At 44.2% G+C, this 20,618-nt stretch overlaps 1 protein-coding gene across 1 annotated transcript in view; it reads right to left on the reverse strand.

Annotated features, from left to right (window-relative positions):
* Nucleotides 1-20,618, reverse strand: part of LOC115112205 (myotubularin-related protein 13-like) — a 168,004-nt gene that overhangs the window by 46,996 nt on the left and 100,390 nt on the right. Inside the window, exons 7-16 of the mRNA XM_029639079.2 lie at nucleotides 18,238-18,370; nucleotides 17,680-17,788; nucleotides 17,146-17,259; nucleotides 13,957-14,034; nucleotides 13,530-13,643; nucleotides 12,534-12,662; nucleotides 12,287-12,385; nucleotides 11,930-12,143; nucleotides 11,626-11,735; nucleotides 10,616-10,765 (exon numbers count right to left, since the gene is read on the reverse strand). Coding sequence (XP_029494939.2) covers nucleotides 10,616-10,765; nucleotides 11,626-11,735; nucleotides 11,930-12,143; nucleotides 12,287-12,385; nucleotides 12,534-12,662; nucleotides 13,530-13,643; nucleotides 13,957-14,034; nucleotides 17,146-17,259; nucleotides 17,680-17,788; nucleotides 18,238-18,370 — 1,250 coding nt within the window. The remainder of the gene's footprint in view (nucleotides 1-10,615; nucleotides 10,766-11,625; nucleotides 11,736-11,929; nucleotides 12,144-12,286; nucleotides 12,386-12,533; nucleotides 12,663-13,529; nucleotides 13,644-13,956; nucleotides 14,035-17,145; nucleotides 17,260-17,679; nucleotides 17,789-18,237; nucleotides 18,371-20,618) is intronic.

Consider the following 20,618-nt stretch of genomic DNA (forward strand, 5'->3'; position numbering starts at 1 on the left):
AGTGTTGGAACCGGACAGACGATTTTTACACGCTACACACTTCAGCAGTCGGTGGTCCGGTTCTGTGAGCTTGTGTGGCCTACCACTTCATGGCTGAGCCGTTGTTGCTCCTAGACGTTTCCACTTCACAATAACAGCACTTACAGTTGACAGGGGCAAATCTAACAGGGCAGAAATTTGACAAACTGACTTGTTGGAAAGGTGGCATCTTATGAACATGCCATGTTGAAAATCTATGAGCTCCTCAGTACAAGCCATTCTACTACCAATGTTTACTATGGAGATTGCATGGCCGTGTGCTCAATTTTGCACACCTGTCAGCAACAGGTGTAGCTGAAATAGCCAAAGCCACTAATTTGAAAGGCTGTCCACATACTTTAGTATAAATAATGCATGTAGGCTATGTGTGGCATTTTAAATGTATGTAGTTTAGTCCTTGACTAATAATGTTTTGTACTATGTCATGTTTCATGTGGACACCAGGAAGAGTAGCTGTTGCTTTTGATCCAAACCAAATGGGGAGAGCGCAAGCAGGTTCCCTGACTCTCACACCCTAGTCTGAATGGGGTTGTAAGCCAAGGTTCCCTCCATTGTGCACTGAGCAAATTTCAGGTCTGCTGAGCACAAACTTGGAAGTTGTGAAAATTCTATGCAACACTGAGGCTGTACACGCTTTAAGTTAGAGTTTTAACAGTGGCCAAGTAGGCTACTGTGGCTACTTGATCATAATGTAGGCCTACCAGAGTGGTCTACTATCAAAAACAATGGAGAAAAACACATCCAATAACATTTTAACATGGAAATAGCTGTTCTATCATTCAGCCTACAGTAGCAGCCAATGTGTGGTGTTCAATGCCTACATTCCATTAAGCTTGGCATTAACCTGTTTATTCACTTGTCCTTCCGACGAGGTGACTTACATTTAAAAATATTTAATCTTTAACTAGGCAAGTCAGTTAAGAACAAATTATTATTTACAATGACAGCCTACACAGGCCAAACCCGGACGATGCTGGGTCATTTGTGAGTCGCCCTAGGGGACTCCCAATCACGGCCGGTTGTGAATTCGAACGAGGTTGTCTGTAGTGACGCCTCAAGCACTGAGATGTAGTGCCTTAGACTGCTGCGCCACACAAAATGTTGTGTTTGATGTAAAAAACCACTTTACAAAATAAAATTCATTATTACAGAGAATCAGACAAATTATGCTAGGTTCTGCCTATTGGCTACTTAAGTTTATTCAAGACCGTCACAAAATACAACACTGCTCCTTTAAGATATAAAATCTCTTTACCTGACTCGCTTTTCAAAGATACCTAGAAATGCACACCTTTTGTTCTCGTTGGAAGCAATCACTCCCCCATCGTTGACTACAACCGAGCTATAACTGGGATAATAACCCCCTAACGAGCAAAGAAAATGAAGAAATATGCACACGTGGCTACATGCAGCTCTCACTTTGATCTCAAAACAAGCGCATCTAGTGACCGCTCATACTGTAATCTAAATACAGTCCAGGTCAAAGTGAATGTTCAATATGAAAATTGAATTTTTTATTTCACCTTTATTTAACCAGGTAGACCAGTTGAGAACAAGTTCTCATTTACAACTGCAACCTGGCCAAGATAAGGCAAAGCAATGCGACAAAAACAACAGTTACACATAGGATAAAGAAATGTACAGTCAATAACACAATAGAAAAATCTGTATACGGTGTGTTTAAATGAAGTAAGGAGGTAAGGCAATAAATAGGCCAATAGTGGCGAAGTAATTACAATTTAGTCATTTACACTGGAGTGATATACAGTTGAAGTCGGAAGTTTACATACAGATATAATTCACTGTATCACAATTTCAGTGGGTCAGAAGTTTACATGCATTAAGTTGACTGTGCCGCTTTGCTTGACATTGTGGGAAAATTTCAAAAAAATCAGCGAAGACCTCAGATGTTTTTGTTGTAGACCTCCACAAGTCTGGTTCATCCTTGGGAGCAATTTCCAAACGCCTGAAGGTACCACAGTCATCTGTACAACACCATGGGACCAGGTAAGCCGTCATACCGCACAGGAAAGACAAGGTGTTCTCCTAGAGATTAATTTACTTTTGTGCGAAAAGTGCAAATCAATCCCAGAACAATAGCAAAGGACATTGTGAAGATGCTGGAGGAAACAGGTACAAAAGTATCCATTTCCACAGTAAACAAGTCCTATATTGACATAACTTGAAAGGCCGCTCAACAAGGAAGAAGCCACTGCTCCAAAATCGTCATAAAAAAATCTACGGTTTGCAACTGCACATGGGGACAAAGAGCGTACTTTTTGGAGAAATGTCCTCTGGTCTGATGAAACAAAAAAATAATTGTTTCCCCATAATGACCATCCTTATGTTTGGAGGAAAAAGGGGAGCTTGCAAGCAGAAGAACACCATCCCAACCGTGAAGCACGGGGGGTGGCAGCATCATGTTGTGGGGGTGCTTTGCTGCAGGAGGGACTGGTGCACTTCACAAAATAGATGGCATCTTGAGGAGAGAAATTATGTGGATATATTAAATCAACATCTCAAGACATCAGTCAGGAAGTTAAAGCTTGGTCGCAAATGGGTCTTCCATATAGACTATGACACCAAGCACAAGGGGACAACGAAGTCAAGGCATTGGAGTACATCACAAAGCCCTGACCTCAAACCTATAGAACATTTGTGGGCACAACTGAAAAAGCATGTGAGAGCAAGGAGGCCTACAAACCTGACTCAGTTACACCAGCTCTGTCAGGAGGAATGGGCCAAAATGCACCCAACTTATTGTGGGAAGCTTGTGGAAGGCTACCCAAAATGTTTGACCCAAGTAAAAACAATTTAAAAGGCAATGCTACCAAATACTAATTCAGTGTATGTAAACTTCTGACCCACTGGGAATGTGATGAAATAAATACAAGCTGAAATAAATCCTTCTCTCTGCTATTATTCTGACATTTCACATTCTTAAAATAAAGTGGTGACCCTAACAGACCTAACTGACAGGGAATGTTTACTAGGATTAAATGTCAGGAATTGTGAAAAACTAAGTTTAGATGTACTTGGCTAGGGTGTATGTAAACTTCCGACTTCAACTGTACGTGCAGATGAGGATGTGCAAGAAGAAATACTCGTGAGCAAAAGAGCAGAAAAACAAAGACAAATATGGGGATGAGGTAGGTAGTTTGTTGGATGGGCTATTTATAGATGGGCTGTGTACAGCTGCAGCGATCGGTGAGCTGCTCTGACAGCTGACGCTTAAAGTTAGTTAGGGAGATAGAAGTCTACAACTTCAGTGATTTTTGCAATTCGTTCCAGTCATTGGCAGCAGAGAACTGGAAGGAAAGGCAGCAAAAGGAGGATTTGGCTTTGAGGATGACCAGTAGTGAAATATACCTGCTGGAGCGCATGTTACAGGTGAGTGTTGCTATGGTGACCAGTGAGCTGAGAAGGCAGAGCTTTACCTAGCAAAGACTTATAGATGACCTGGAACCAGTGGGTTTGGCAACGAATATGTAGCGAGGACCAGCCAACGAGAGCATACAGGTCGCAGTGGTGGGTAATATATGGGGCTTTGGTGACAAAACGGATGGCACTGTGATAGACTGCATCCAATTTGCTGAGAAGAGTGTTGGAGGCTATTTTGTAAATGACATCGCCGAAGTCAAGGATCGATAGGATACTCAGATTTACAAGGGTATGTTTGGCAGCATGAGGGAAGGAGTCTTTGTTGCAAAATAGGAACCCGATTCTAGATTTAATTTTGGATTGGAGATGCTTAATGCGAGTCTGGAAGGAGAGTTTACAGTCTAGCCAGACACCTAGGCATTTATAGTTTTCCACATATTCTATGTCAAAACCATCCAGAGTAGTGATGCTAGTCGGCCAGACGGGTGCGGGCAGAGATCGATTGAATAGCATGCATTAGTTTTACTTGCATTTAAGAGCAGTTGGAGGCCACGGAAGGAGTGTTGTACGGCGTCCAACCTCATTTGGAGGTTTGTTTTGCATATAGACCTACTGCAGCTCTGACTGGTTATGGTTCACCAGTCTGTGTAGAATATGGGCCCGAGTCATGCCTGTCAATGCAATAGAATCCTACTCCAATGCACTCTGCCTACAAGAAAATCTCTTACACAGTTCATTTAGCATACTAAATCTTGTATTGTTTGCTTCGTTTCAGTATATTACATTGAAAGTGACTAATATTGATTCGATCACAATTGCCGCAGTAGAGCGAAACATTGATAGTGTTAACTAAATGGGAAACTGTAGAAAGTTGAATGAAGTTCAATCTCGTGCTTCTCTGTGCGGGCTTATATTTCTCCTGCACGGAAGGCCGTTGTGAGCTGTGCGCCCTCAGCTTTGACAGAACATTGGTTATGGCCCATCTGGCCAATAGCATCAAAGCATTGGTCAGCCCAGAGTACATCTGAACATATACTAATCTAGAATGAATGGCCCTACAACTTTTCTCCTACGCCCAACAACCCCCAGCAGGTGAAGGAGCACATGGGTGAATGACATTCTGACAGTGTTTTGTGAGTACTGTCATGGGGCCCATAAGTCTCTCTCATAGGAAATGGTTGAGATGCCAGGATGCATTTTTACCCCTTTTTCCACAGCAGGGCTCTGCTCGCCTGGCCATGCCTTGTGCAATGTCCACTTTCAAACCTGCAACAGCTTGGAGGGGGAGAGAGGGAGAATAGGTGCTCTGCACAGCGGCTGCACGCACACAAAAACAAATAGGCTCCCTATTAGTGCAAATACTCCAATTAAGGTCAGTCATGTATTTGAGTCATGTGTCTGTCAAGTAGGAGATATGACATAAAACAGCTGCAGAATGTTTACCACATACACAGATAAGATGCGTCCAGCACCGATAGCACTGGCATCCACTTTGGACAGTTTAGTCAGCATCTTACTGTAACGGTTGAGGTCAAAGCACTTGAGGAATGGACAACTAATGTGTTTGGTCAGAGCTCATTGGTTTTCAAAGAAGTTGTGTAAAATGTGGGTTGAGGCATGACAGGAACAAGAAGTAGTAACACTGCATGGTCTTCATCTGATACCTCTGGCTCAATCAGCCAATCACATCACTCACACCACACAGACAGACCTGCAGGCCTCAAACGCACTGGCAGAGCATCTTATCTCATTAAAATAGCAATTGACTCAGAATGACAGTAAGGTAAATATTTACTTTGAATACTTCAAATACTTGCAATAAATTGAAAAAAAATGGAGTAAGGTATGTAAACAAACCTTGAAGCATTTAATGAGAGCAGGGAAAATGCGTCACTAACAGTCAGTCTCAGCAGGCACAGGTTCACTGTCTCTCCTGTAGGGACAAACATGGGCATGTTCTGCACCAGGGAATGACATTTCCTCAGAAATATTTTTTTCTTCAGATTTCTGAAGAAAACACAGAAATTACAATAAAGTCCAGTCTTGAAGGCTCACTTGGTCCTCCATGGACTGACAAGTACTTGAGGTGACTTATGTTGTGCCTTGAGTGCACTGCTTCAGGCAAGTGTGGAGTTGAGGACGGCCAAGCTGGGGCTCAGTGGCTGTACACAGACATCCACTGAGTTACAGTACAGCCTGATTTAACTTCTTATGGCTGCAGGGGCAGTATTGAGTAGCTTGGATGAAAGGTGCCCAGAGTCAACAGCCTGCTCCTCAGTCCCAGTTGCTAATATATGCATATTATTATTAGTATTGGATCGAAAACACACTGAAGTTTCTAAAACTGTTTGAATGATGTCTGTGAGTATATGGATGAAGTTGCACTTCCTAGGGCTTCCACTAGATGTCAACCGTCAAGAAACTTGAATGAGGCTTCTGTGTTGTGGGGCTGAATGAGCCAGGTGTCTGGCAGAGAGCCAAGGGCTGGTCATGCGCAATTCACATGATAGTGTTCCATGGCTTCTCTACACACAAAGGAATTATCCGGTTGGAATTTTATTGAAGATTTATGATGACACCCTAAAGATTGATTTTATACTTAGTTGGACAAGTTTCTCCGACCTGTAATATAACTTTTAAAAGTTTTCATCCGACGTTCGGATGGCCCTGCACGAGCGGTTGGATTTGTGTACTAAACGCGCTAACAAAAGTAGCTACTTGAACATAAATAATGGACATTATCGAACAAATCAAGCATTTATTGTGGAACTAGGATTCCTGGGAGTGCATTCTGATGAAGATCATCAAAGGGAATATTTATAATGTGATTTCAGATTTCTGTTGACTCCAACATGGCGGATAATTTTATTTTCTGAGCTGTCTCAGATTATTGCGTGGTTCGTTTTTTTGAAATCTGACACAGCGGTTCCATTAAGGAGAGGTATATCTATAATTCCATGTGTATAACTTGTATTTTCATCTACATTTATGATGAGTATTTCTGTTGAATTAATGTGGCTATGCAAAATCACTGGATGTTTTTGGAACTAGTGAACGTACGCGCCAATGTAAACTCAGATTTTATTTATTTATATAAATATGAACTTTATCAAACAAAACATACATGTATTGTGTAAAATGAAGTCCTATGAGTGTCATCTGATGAAGATCAAAGGTTAGTGATTAATTGTATCTCTATTTGTGCTTTTTGTGACTCCTCTCTTTGGCTGGAAAGATGGCTGGGTTGTTCTGTGAGTTCGTGGTCACCTAACATAGTCATTTGTGGTGCTTTCGCTGTAAAGCCTATTTGAAATCGGACACTGTGGTGGGATTAACAACAAGATGACCTTTAAATTGTATAAGATACATGTATGTTTGAGGAATTTTAAATTATGAGATTTCTGTTGTTTTGAATTTGGCGCCCTGCACTTTCACTGGCTATTGTCATATCATCCCGTTAACGGGATTGCAGCCCTAAGAAGTTTTAAAGAACTACTCTGAGTGATGAGATCCCACACCTACTTCCATTAGAAAGGACTATCCCCACTCTCACCTGGTTGTCTGTCAGTAAGCAGAAACGTATCGTACTGTATACACACACTGCTTTGACTCATACTGTAGTACAGAGGAACTCAGCAGAACAAACACTGCTCCCTGTGGACAAGTGCCCCTTCAAAACAGTTTGAACTGCTAATGCTAACCTTCTAACAGTCAACAGAACCAGGGCAACACAGGGGGCGGCAGGTAGCCTAAGAGTGTTCGGCCAGTAACCGAAAAGTTGTGGGTTCAAATCAGGTGGAAAAATCTGCCGTTCTGTCCTTTAACAAGGCAGTTAACCCCCAACAACAGCAGCTCCCTGGGTGCCGATGACGTGGACGTCAATTAAGGCAGCCCCCGCATCTCTCTGATTCAGAGAGAGGTTGGGTTAAATGCAGAAGACATTCTTCGGTTGAATCCATTCAGTTGTGCAACTGGACTAGGTATCACCTTTCCTAGTACGCACCCCTACGATTAGCCCCAAACTGACATGTTACATGTGGCCCATAAACTCTTGATTGGCCTCAGAATGATGATATCATCAGGAATGTGAGATGTTTTTAGATAGAAACACACATGCCTCCCATCTCGTTCTAATGAGGCATCATTCTGTCACTGTACAGAGACTGTGGTGCATAGCACACTGTAGAGGTCACACTAGCTTTGTGGGGTGTTGAGGGATCACACACACACAATCACTGGCATCAGTGCAATCTGTGATATATCTCCAAGGGCTTTTTGACAGGGAAGGGTGTTGAGAGGAGAGGGTTGAAAGTGAAATACGAGAGTAATTACTGCCGAGGCAATATGCTATTTCTGTTCCTATTACAGCCCATCTGAGACAAATCCATGGACCTGGGCTACGGATCAGGAAACAGAATCAGGACCAAATAACTGCAGAATGGATGGACCTCTGGCTTGTTGTTGCCTTAGTGAAAATATAGGGGAGAAATAACACAGTATTACACCGTAAAGCTAAATGAAATTATAGAGAAATGCTTGCTATGTTTTAGCTAACCTTTTGGCAAGGAAACCCTCGCTCCATTGTAAATACCAGCTCCATGAGTAAAATTGTTGCTTATTTTGTTTTGCGAGGCAAAGCAGAGATTAAATCAAAATAAGACAGGAATGTCTGGTGAAATGAGAACCCTGAAGGTTTGGAGATAATATACACACTGGACTCTATCCATCTACCTTAAAGGGTGAAGTCACAACAGTAGGTCACCAGTAGTGCCGTATTATGCTGGACAGGCAGTTCCTCTCAGATGCACTGGGGATGTTTTGGTGTGGAGATGTCCATCTCTAATGGTGGACTCTATCTGCAAGTCTCCATCTGTTGTTTGGGTTTGAATAGTGGTTGTTGAGGAGAGACAAGGGCCCTGGACTGATGCTGATCCGAGTCTTCGTGCCACAGCCAGACAGAACCTCTCTGCTCCCCTCTCTCCAGTCCGTCACCCTCTCCCTCTACTGACATATTCCATGCTGTATTATGGGAAACCCTGCCAAGTGCCCCCTGGACCAAACACGGTACTAGAGAGACAGTCTGTATAAATCCACACGAAGTCACTCCGCTGCACTTGGCTCTAAATAACAATCCTCTGGTCCAGGGTGCACACACTCACACGTGGTTGTTATCCTGACTAATCAACTCTGAAGGTTGGTATTGAATGCATCTCACATGCTTCGTTTTATAGCATCTGCCTAGGGATTCAGTATTCCCAATGCGATGTCACTGAAAATGCTCATGTCCAGTTTGAGGGGGAGATTATTTATTCTGCAGAAATACTGTTAATCTGTTCCTTGAACAATTTTTTTAAAACTCCACATCAGGATCCCATTTTGGGGAGAAACACAATACATGTCAGACACGCTCGCAGGCCAGCTATCAGATAACACAGCCACATTAAGCAACCTAATAGACAAGCATTTCTACATTGTTCTGTATATTCCAGAACGGTCCGGTATTCGCCAGACAGATCTTGCAACAAAGAAGACTAATCTGCAGTTATTATCGAGAGAGTCCCAGTGTCATTGTGGTGTCTTTCAACAGCTCTGTACCACAGGGAGACTACTGTAGGACCAGCAGCTTCATCACATCACCTCCTTGGCTTGGACAGAGTGGGACCTGGACTCAGATACTGAAGACATGTGGTTAGCTATGCATGCAGGGGGCAACTGAAACCAGGTGGTATGGCACAGCTCCTAGAACCCGTGTTGCTGACAGGAGCACAGGAAGGGAGAGCCTATATACCTCTGTCATGTATAAATTACACAGCCACTAGTCGGCTGGCTGGCTCTTAAGCTATTTTACAAGTTGGGAGGCCAGTGACCTCTACACACCCAGGCGAAAGGCAGATGGTGGGATTAATTGGCTCGCCGTCCTCGATCATTTGGCCAGAAGAATGCGTGGAATCCAGAGCCACTCCATTAAAAGTTGCTCTCTGTGAACACTGCTCCGAATCATTAAATCCCCGTGGCAACGGCCATGTGAGGCTGTAAAACATGAGGAACTACCACTGAGGCCTCAGCTCTGAGCTCTGGCTCCGAGCCCTCCTCTCCCACCTGATTGATGGCAGAGTGAAACTTTATGGGGCGTGTGCAGCACAGGGAGAGCAGAATAAACCACTAATCGCTTTGTCTAATAACCGAAGTGATAGCGCAAAAACCCAATAGCACCCAGGTATATCAAACACCAACCTTTACTAGATATGTGGTGCGCAGTGAGCACTCACTTTTGACAATCTGTCAAACTATTGCAAATGAAGACTAACTTGAGCATAAATCACTGGGAAAATTTATGATTTGGCCATTCTTCCACCTGCAGCAGCATGACTAAAGTAAGGGAGAAGGGAAGTAACAGCATGTATGGTGCAGTAGCAGCACGTGTTGTTGCCAGAGACCTGTGTACCCTAGGAAGCTATCTGAGTGGTGGAACAAGTAGAGCTCTACATCACATTACCTTGCCAGAGCTGTCTGCTTAGCACTTGGTCAGCCGGCACATGCTCTCGCTGTCTCGTACAGCTTCCATTATAGACAACTTCAGACACGCTAAATTAGAACCAGTTAAAGCCCATGAAAACACATCACCGCACCCAGAGTGGGATTGTTTAAAGGGTAGTGCCTGGAAACAAACTCCAGCTTCCTGCTACTCAAATATTTTGTGGTTTACCTGTTATTGCCTCTGAGAATGTTAGGGGACACCCAAGACAAAAGTCTGCCACTGACATCTGGACACTTACTGTGCATTAGCTATTAGAAAACAGTGTTCCATCCTTTGTAGAAGGAGTATGTTGACATTCAGAGAGACTTTTTGGAGGGATGTTAACTACCTCGTGGAGGGACATACCGCACGCACACTGAACTTTAATAGCTCCCAAGTGTCTAAGACACTGCATCTCAGTGCAAGACGTGTCACTGCAGTACCTGGTTCGAATCCAGGCTGCATCACATCTGGCTGTGATTGGGAATCACAACTGGCCCAGTGTCGTCCGTGTTTGACTGGGGTAGGCCGTCATTGTAAATAATAATTTGTTCTTAACTGACTTGCCTAGTTAAATAAAGGTTCAAATAAAATTAAAATAACACAGCCAGTGGATTGTTCTGGAAGAGTCACATTACTTAGGTATGACAGGGACAGACTGGCTGAGCTTTGACCCACCTGGAGGGCACAGTTCATCATGCGGATGACGTAGTCAAACTGTTGGTGGTCCAGTATGGCCCGGTTCTGCTGGACATGCAGACTGAGCTCCTCAGTCAGACACTGGCGAGCCGCCTTGCCTTTCAGAGCACGCAGCGCAGCCGGCAGGGTCTGGGAACACAGCACAGCAGACACAGAGCCTGTTTTTAAAACCATAAGACACCACGACATACATGAACAAATCATCTTCTGAAATGATTTCTTAATATCCCAGAATTCTAGAACCAGCTACAGCCAAGAACAGGTACAATAGCAGCTACAATATTAACAGTCCAGACAGTGAATTGTTGACCTCTGGGAAATATTAATACGACACATTTCATACTAATGTCAAAGTATGAGAACAAATGTGATGGTAACGCGTCTGGGTAATGGGTTTCACATTGGCTGTATAATGTATATTGAGGTAAAGGGTTTATAGGCTCGGGGGAGGTGGGTCTATAGCTGGCGTACTGCGTGTTCCTCTATTAACACAGGGATGCATGTCTGCCTTATATAACCTGCTTATTACAGCCAGAGGTGCAGGCATAAAGGAACTGGCTCCATTTCATGCAGTACACACGGGACACCTGCATCAACGTTCCTATGGGCTCTTCTATAGGGGGTGTCACTGTGCGGGGAAATCAAAGAGCATCCTTTACGTGTAAATGTTTTACGGGAAAAAGCAGAAAGCAAAACAGCTATGTCATTAACCTCAGTGTTAAAACAATGGGGTTATTTCTGCTGATAACGAGGAGATTATGAAGCTAGTCTAAGTGTTTGATTATCTGTCTCCAGTGTGGTCCTGTCTCCCAGCTGGGAGGTATAATTAGCCTGATAGAGTTGAGAGCGCTAACTCCAGACAGACACACACGGTTGGCTGCCTGCTGTAATCGGAGGGATGGATGTCAGTCCAGGTGTCTGGGCCATTACAGACGTGGCTGATTACACTGTGCTGAGAGACAGGGATTAGGGAGGATGCCGTGCGTCACCTTCTCCGTCTCCTGGGTCTTGTTGTCGAAGATGAAGGAGATGCAGCTCCTTACCACCTCTAGCCTGCGAGCGCTGTTGAACACTGAGCCCATCTTCCCCATGATGGACACTGCACAGATGAGGGGTGAGCAGGTTAGGAATACAAGAGTGGTAGAAATACTAGCTACGCTAGTACAGACGCCATTCAATACTCAGAAACTAAGTACTTACAGCTATTAACACATTATAGACAGACTCCTGCCAAGCCATGTGTCTCACACAGGAGCAGGCATGAAGTAGAGCTGATGTTTGTGTCTCACGTACCCACGGGAGGGCCGGCAGGCACCACACACTTCCTCTCTGCACGGGTGGTGGTAGTGATGGCAGGGGCGCTGGGATGCTTGGCCAGGCCCTCTGCCAGCAGCCGCTCCACCTTCTCATCGTCCAGCAGGGGGAAGGGCACCACATGCACCCGCAGGTGGGAGCCCTCTGTGGGCCGAGGCACTTTTTGGAACGCCATGTGGGGGTTGGGATTCTCCTGTAATGGACCATTCAATAATAAAACATACAGACAAGAACAACATCTGTGACGGCCATAGGACATGTTAGAACACTGAAGAGTACAGAAAGTGCCTAATGTGAACACTATAGCATACAGGCCCAAAGGCTGAGTTAACTCACGTTTTTGTACAGTTGGTCAGAGAGTTCCCTCATGTGCTTCTGCAGCTTGGCAGGGCTGGCCGCCTCTTCCTTAAAGCGCTCCATGTCAAAGGCCACCAGCTACAAAACCAACGAGAAGTCAGTCAAGCTGTTCCCGAATGATACAATCTCTCGACAAGCCCAGTTGCATACAACAGTGAAATTAGAAAAAATGTTGTTAAATCATACTGGAGCTGCAAAACATGCAGTCTGCTTACAGTAGCCATACCTCATCAAAGAGATCACAGGCTCTGTAAGGCGGACCCCTTTCAGACACGAAGCCAGCGAAGGCCATGCCATCCAGAACCTTGGTCAGGAAGTCGTTTTCAATCAGGCCTCTCTGGCCCAGGAAGGCAGTCTGTAGGGGGACAGGGTCAAAGGTTAAATAATGTTAGGTACATTAAGATGTACTTTTAGGACTGTAACAGCCAAACCTTCCTTTTCTGAGTTGCTTCTCTTCATTTGACTTTTTATTTTATTTACAATGAACCCAGTCACAAAAGTGAAACAAATGACTGAAGATATGCTGAATCAGGCCTGTGATTCATGCTAGTGGGTGAAAGAGATAGAAAACGGGGGCAGTTTTTCTAGACGCCCCAGTCTACGTCTCTCCATAAAAAAGCGTAGAGTTTCTGTAGATTCGTGATGAATTCCTGGCCCATAATCCGAGCCATGTGGGGTACTTTGTGAGGGATGTGCTGAGAGGTTACCACGGAGACACCGCAGACACAAACAAATACAAACCCAGCTACTTTTCTATTTTTATTTGATATATTTCATATGGCTCATCACGAGGCCATTGGCCAAGGCTGACAGCACTTAACACAAACAAGCAGATAGCATGGTGAAGAGTCATACGGTCAGTCACTAAAGCGCATCCCAAGAACACACACGCTAAAACAAAAACACCTCCAAACAGCTTTATCAAACAGGATAAGACAGGATAGGAGAGAATCCTCTTGTTCTTAGATTCTCTACAAACATTATTTTACAGGCTGAGCGGAACAAGGGATACACATCAGCCTATCAAATGTTAATGGGGACAAACAAATTGAATAAGGTAACCACCTATATTGCAGTGATCAGTGAAATGTGATCTTTTCTGCAATGACAACAGCATGGTTGACAAACGTGCGTCATTAGGAGACACATTGAGGGTGTGATGGAGCACATGGCTTCAGTTGGCAATAGGACTTTTGACCCACCCAGATTGAGTTGATCTCACCTTGTGAAAGTGGATAACAGGTTCGGAATGGATGCGAATGAGCTGCAGGCAGGACCTGTAGCCCTGGAAGAGTTGTGCAAACAGCCTGAGGAACACGGCTCGCACCTCCTTATCCTGAAAACACAAGGGAGAGAGGGGAGAGTCACCTCACAAACATGCCATGAATACCCCCTTGTTAATTCAGTTCACATCTTAACGTGATTATTCTACCATCTGAAGAAATGGAAACCCCCACTGAAGAACACATTTTTGTGCTATTCATAGGTCGGACAAGAGACGAGCGTGCTACAGGAGATATCTCAGAGCAGTGGTGTCCTCCTCATATCACAAACACATGATGTTCTGGGAAAAGGCTCCATCTATTACAATGAGACATGGCCAGGAGTAAAGGGTGAAGACACTGTTTACTGGAATGATGGTGCCTTACCAATAGTTTGAGGTTGGAGGGGGCTGTGCGAGGGGGTGGGAAGGCAGTGTCAGCTATCTCCAAATCAGGATGCAAAACCTGAAAATAATAAAATGCCTCTTAGGAATAAACAAAGTCAAGACTAAGTACACTTTTATGGTTCAGATTACATGAACAAAATCATTACAATGACTATACTAGTTACATAAGGACAGAACATTATACAACTGTTTGCAAAAAAACACATTCTCATTATGATCTAATGTGAAATGTCTAATGGGGATATGTGATTTCCAAGGATGAGTATTGGTGTACAGTGGGGCAAAAAAGTATTTAGTCAGCCACCAATTGTGCAAGTTCTCCCACTGAAAAAGATGAGGCCTGTAATTTTCATCATAGGTACACTTCAACTATGACAGACAAAATGAGAAAAAAAAATCCAGAAAATCACATTGTAGGATTTTTAAAGAATTTATTTGCAAATTATGGTGGAAAATAAGTATTTGGTCAATAACAAAAGTTTCTCAATACTTTGTTATATACCCTTTGTTGGCCTATGACAGAGGTCAAACGTTTTCTGTAAGTATTCACAAGGTTTTCACACACGATTGCTGGTATTTTGGCCCATTCCTCCATGCAGATCTCCTCTAGAGCAGTGATGTTTTGGGGCTGTTGCTGGGCAACACAGACTTTCAACTCCCTCCAAAGATTTTCTATGGGGTTGAGATCTGGAGACTGGCTAGGCCACTCCAGGACCTTGAAATGAGTCTTACGAAGCCACTCCTTCGTTGCCTGGCGGTGTGTTTGGGATCATTGTAATGCTGAAAGACCCAGCCACGTTTCATCTTCAATGCCCTTGCTGATGGAAGGAGGTTTTCACTCAAAATCTCACGATACATGGCCCCATTCATTCTTTCCTTTACACGGATCAGTCGTCCTGGTCCCTTTGCAGAAAAACAGCCCCAAAGCATGATGTTTCCACCCCCATGCTTCACAGTAGGTATGGTGTTCTTTGGATGCAACTCAGCATTCTTTGTCCTCCAAACACGACGAGTTGAGTTTTTACCAAAAAGTTCTATTTTGGTTTCATCTGACCATATGACATTCTCCCAATCTTCTTCTGGATCATCCAAATGCTCTCTAGCAAACTTCAGACGGGCCTGGACATGTACTGGCTTAAGCAAGGGGACACGTCTGGCACTGCAGGATTTGAGTCCCTGGTGGCGCAGTGTGTTAATGATGGTAGTCTTTGTTACTTTGGTTCCAGCTCTCTGCAGGTCATTCACTAGGTCCCACCGTGTGGTTCTGGGATTTTTGCTCACCGTTCTTGTGATCATTTAGACCCCACGGGGTGAGATCTTGCGTGGAGCCCCAGATCGAGGGAGATTATCAGTGGTCTTGTATGTCTTCCATTTCCTAATAATTGCTCCCACAGTTGATTTCTTCAAACCAAGCTGCTTACCTATTGCAGATTCAGTCTTCCCAGCCTGGTGCAGGTCTACAATTTTGTTTCTGGTGTCCTTTGACAGCTATTTGGTCTTGTCCATAGTAGAGTTTGGAGTGTGACTGTTTGAGGTTGTGGACAGGTGTCTTTTATACTGATAACAAGTTCAAACAGGTGCCATTAATACAGGTAACGCGTGGAGGACAGAGGAGCCTCTTGAATAAGTTACAGGTCTGTGAGAGCCAGAAATCTTGCTTGTTTTGTAGGTGACCAAATACTTATTTTCCACCATAATTTGCAAATAAATTCATTAAATATCCTACAATGTGATTTTCTGGATTTTTTTCCCTCATTTTGTCTGTCATAGTTGAAGTGTACCTATGATGAAAATTACAGGACTCATCTTTTTAAGTGAGAGAACTTGCACAATTGGTGGCTGACTAAATACTTTTTTGCCCCACTGTATGCTGGGTACGTACGTACCAGAGACCGGGCAGTCTGTGTGGTGTGTAACAGGTATGTACCAGAGACAGGGCAGTCTGTGTAGTGTGTAACAGGTATGTACCAGAGACAGGGCAGTCTGTGTAGTGTGTAACAGGTATGTACCAGAGACAGGGCAGTCTGTGTAGTGTGTAACAGGTATGTACCAGAGACAGGGCAGTCTGTGTAGTGTGTAACAGGTATGTACCAGAGACAGGGCAGTCTGTGTAGTGTGTAACAGGTATGTACCAGAGACAGGGCAGTCTGTGTAGTGTGTGTAACAGGTATGTACCAGAGACAGGGCAGTCTGTGTAGTGTGTAACAGGTATGTACCAGAGACAGGGCAGTCTGTGTAGTGTGTAACAGGTATGTACCAGAGACAGGGCAGTCTGTGTAGTGTGTAACAGGTATGTACCAGAGACAGGGCAGTCTGTGTAGTGTGTAACAGGTATGTACCAGAGACAGGGCAGTCTGTGTAGTGTGTGTGTAGGGCAGTCAGGTATGTACCAGAGACAGGGCAGTCTGTGTGGTGTGTAACAGGTACGTACCAGAGACAGGGCAGTCTGTGTAGTGTGTAACAGGTACGTACCAGAGACAGGGCAGTCTGTGTGGTGTTTAACAGGTACGTACCAGAGACAGGGCGGTCTGTGTGGTGTGTAACAGGTACGTACCAGAGACAGGGCTGTCTGTGTGGTGTGTAACAGGTACGTACCAGAGACAGGGCAGTCTGTGTAGTGTGTAACAGGTACGTACCAGAGACAGGGCAGTCTGTGTGGTGTGTAACAGGTATGTACCAGAGACAGGGCAGTCTGTGTGGTGTGTAACAGGTATGTACCAGAGACAGGGCAGTCTGTGTGGTGTGTAACAGGTATGTACCAGAGACAGGGCAGTCTGTGTAGTGTGTAACAGGTATGTACCAGAGACAGGGCAGTCTGTGTGGTGTGTAACAGGTATGTACCAGAGACAGGGCAGTCTGTGTAGTGTGTAACAGGTATGTACCAGAGACAGGGCAGTCTGTGTAGTGTGTAACAGGTATGTACCAGAGACAGGGCAGTCTGTGTGGTGTGTAACAGGTATGTACCAGAGACAGGGTAGTCTGTGTAGTGTGTAACAGGTATGTACCAGAGACAGGGCAGTCTGTGTAGTGTGTAACAGGTATGTACCAGAGACAGGGCAGTCTGTGTGGTGTGTAACAGGTATGTACCAGAGACAGGGCAGTCCGTGTAGTGTGTAACAGGTATGTACCAGAGACAGGGCAGTATGTGTGGTGTGTAACAGGTATGTACCAGAGACAGGGCAGTCTGTGTGGTGTGTAACAGTGGTTCAGGGAGCTGGGACAGGTGGATGCACTCTGGAATCTTTATGGTTCCTCCATCCAGATCAGCTATGATAACGTCCAACTGTAAGACAGACAACACACATCACTAAACAACCCTTTCGAGTTAGTTAGATTCCTATTTTAGCTGTAGAGCACGTTCTACATTACTATGGCAGAGCATATAAGAGAAACTAAGGCCGAAACCTGCCAAAACAGGCTCTTGGCCAACACAGTGGAGGAGTCACAACTCCCTGAATCTAAGGGACTCAGGAGGCCGCATCAATCGGCCCAAGGAATGTCAGCTCAACATAGCATTTCCTTAAAATGTACAGTGACTCAAATATATCACACGGCTCCATTATTCACTGACAACTGGTTACATTGGGCAAGCGTTCAATGAATCGGTTTAAATAAAGGTATGTTGTTATCCCTGGTGTACTGTACATGTTGAATCAGGGTCAGAGGCAGTTCATGTCTGGAAAAGGTGCTAAGGATCCCTCACCAGTTCTTGGATCTCGCTCTGGAACATGGAGTGGACCCCGATGATGAAGGGGGTGGGTGAGCTCAGCACCTCTAGCAGCCGTGACGGCAGGATGGGGATGTATGGGTAACTGAGTTTCAAACGGGAGACGACAGTGAGGAAACACAACACTTGCCAGGTCAAATTCCACATCAAACTTCTTTAACCAGGTAGGCTAGTTGAGAACAAGTTCTCATTTACAACTGCAACCTGGCGGTTGTAAAGTGTTTTCACCTTAAAGACATATGAGAACAGATAACCAAGACCATTTTGGAATGTTGTTTGGTTTAGTCACAAAACGTCAGAAAGTCAGATGGCAACGCAATCAACATGAACATCTTAATACGTTTGAACTTTCAATGGACTCCTAATCAAAGCCAGCCTAAGTGTAACAATTTTACAGAGGAACAAACAAATCACGATAATAAGAAACGATCAAAAAAAAGAAAGTCACATTTGGTGCAAGGCAAGTCATGTCAATAAACGAGGTGTAATGGGGACTGATGGGGGACCGTGGAGACCGACGGGCCAATCACGTACCTGTATTTGAGGGGGAACATGAGCGCCTCCAGGGCACGCGACGCCTCCCCTAGTCTCTGGTAGCTCGTAGAATGGAACAAAACCTTGTGTTCGGTCAGAACCGCACAGAAAAGACTCAGAACATTCTGGATTCCTGGAAAAAGAAAGTAGAAAGAATGTGTAATTAAATGAGGTATTCGGTTGGACAATTGATTAAAGACAAAACATACTGTTGGGGGTGGATTTTATTTCTAAGCTGAGCAAACAATACTCAGAGTAAATTATATATCTTTGGTAGAACATGTGGTGATAGAATGATTGAGAACACCACATGTTCTATGTGACTAGCTGTTTGTTGAAATGATTGGAGGAAAGATCTGTTTTGTAAAGACATACTGTATGAAAACCAAAGTACTGTACATGTATCACAATATTTTGAAAACATCTCCCTCTTTACTCAGTATATTATTCCCCATTACATTCTGACTTATAACAAACAAATGGCTGAGAAAACATTGTTCTTCTTGCCAACAGTGATAACAAGTGGGTAAACAATGCAATTTCAGCTACAAAACGGTACAGTGAATATTATATACTGAGTGGACAAAACATTAGGAGCACCTGCACTTTCCATGACAGACTGAACAGGTGAAAGCTATGATCCCTTATTGGTGTCACTTGTTAAATCCACTTCAATCTGTGTAGATGAAGATGAGGAGACAGGTTAAAGAAGGATTGCTCGCCTCCCTACCACTGAGGAAGTACAGTTCCCGCTCAGCCCAGTCAAAACTGTTCGCTGCTCTGGCCCCCAATGGTGGAACAAACTCCCTCACGACGCCAGGACAGCGGAGTCAATCACCACCTTCCGGAGACACCTGAAACCCCACCTCTTTAAGGAATACCTAGGATAGGATAAAGTAATCCTTCTCACCCCCCCCCCCCTTAAAAGATTTAGATGCACTATTGTAAAGTGGCTGCTCCACTGGATGTCATAAGGTGAATGCACCAATTTGTAAGTCGCTCTGGATAAGAGCGTCTGCTAAATGACTTAAATGTAAATGTAATGGATTGTTCAGCCTTGAAACAGATTGAGTATGTGTGCCATTCAGAGGGTGAAAAAAAATATATTTAAGTGTCTTTAAACAGGGTTTTGTAGTAGGTGCCAGGTGCACCGGTTTGAGTGTGTTAAGAACTGCAATGCTGCTGGGTTTCTCAAGCTCAACAGTTTCCCGTGTGTATCAAGAATGGTCAACCACCCAAAGGACATCCAACTAACTGACAACTGCGGGAAGCATTGAAGTCAACATGGGCCAGCATCCCTTTGGAGCACTTTCGACACCTTGTGGAGTCCATGCCCTAAAGAATAGAGGCTGTTCTGAGGGGCAAAAGGGTCAAATCAAATCAAATTTTATTTGTCACATACACATGGTTAGCAGATGTTAATGCGAGTGTAGTGAAATGCTTGTGCTTCTAGTTCCGACAATGCAGTGATAACCAACAAGTAATCTAACTAACAATTCTAAAACTACTGTCTTATACACAGTGTAAGGGGATAAAGAATATGTACATAAGGATATATGAGTGAGTGATGGTACAGAGCAGCATACAGTAGATGGTATCGAGTACAGTATATACATATGAGATGAGTATGTAGACAATGTAAACAAAGTGGCATAGTTAATGTGGCTAGTGATACATGTATTACATAAGGATGCAGTCGATGATGTAGAGTACAGTATATACGTATGCATATGAGATGAATAATGTAGGGTAAGTAACATTATATAAGGTAGCATTGTTTAAAGTGGCTAGTGATATATTTACATCATTTCCCATCAATTCCCATTATTAAAGTGGCTGGAGTTGGGTCAGTGTCAATGACAGTGTGTTGGCAGCAGCCACTCAATGGTGGCTGTTTAACAGTCTGATAGCCTTGAGATAGAAGCTGTTTTTCAGTCTCTCAGTCCCAGCTTTGATGCACCTGTACTGACCTCGCCTTCTGGATGATAGCGGGGTGAACAGGCAGTGGTTCGGGTGGTTGATGTCCTTGATGATCTTTATGGCCTTCCTGTAACATCGGGTGGTGTAGGTGTCCTGGAGGGCAGGTAGTTTGCCCCGGTGATGCGTTGTGCAGACCTCACTACCCTCTGGAGAGCCTTACGGTTGAGGGCGGAGCAGTTGCCGTACCAGGCGGTGATACAGCCCGCCAGGATGCTCTCGATTGTGCATCTGTAGAAGTTTGTGAGTGCTTTTGGTGACAAGCCGAATTTCTTCAGCCTCCTGAGGTTGAAGAGGCGCTGCTGCGCCTTCTTCACGACGCTGTCAGTGTGAGTGGACCAATTCAGTTTGTCTGTGATGTGTATGCCGAGGAACTTAAAACTTGCTACCCTCTCCACTACTGT

The sequence above is a fragment of the Oncorhynchus nerka genome, linkage group LG27, assembly GCF_034236695.1.
Source record: "Oncorhynchus nerka isolate Pitt River linkage group LG27, Oner_Uvic_2.0, whole genome shotgun sequence".
Taxonomy (NCBI): domain Eukaryota; kingdom Metazoa; phylum Chordata; class Actinopteri; order Salmoniformes; family Salmonidae; genus Oncorhynchus; species Oncorhynchus nerka.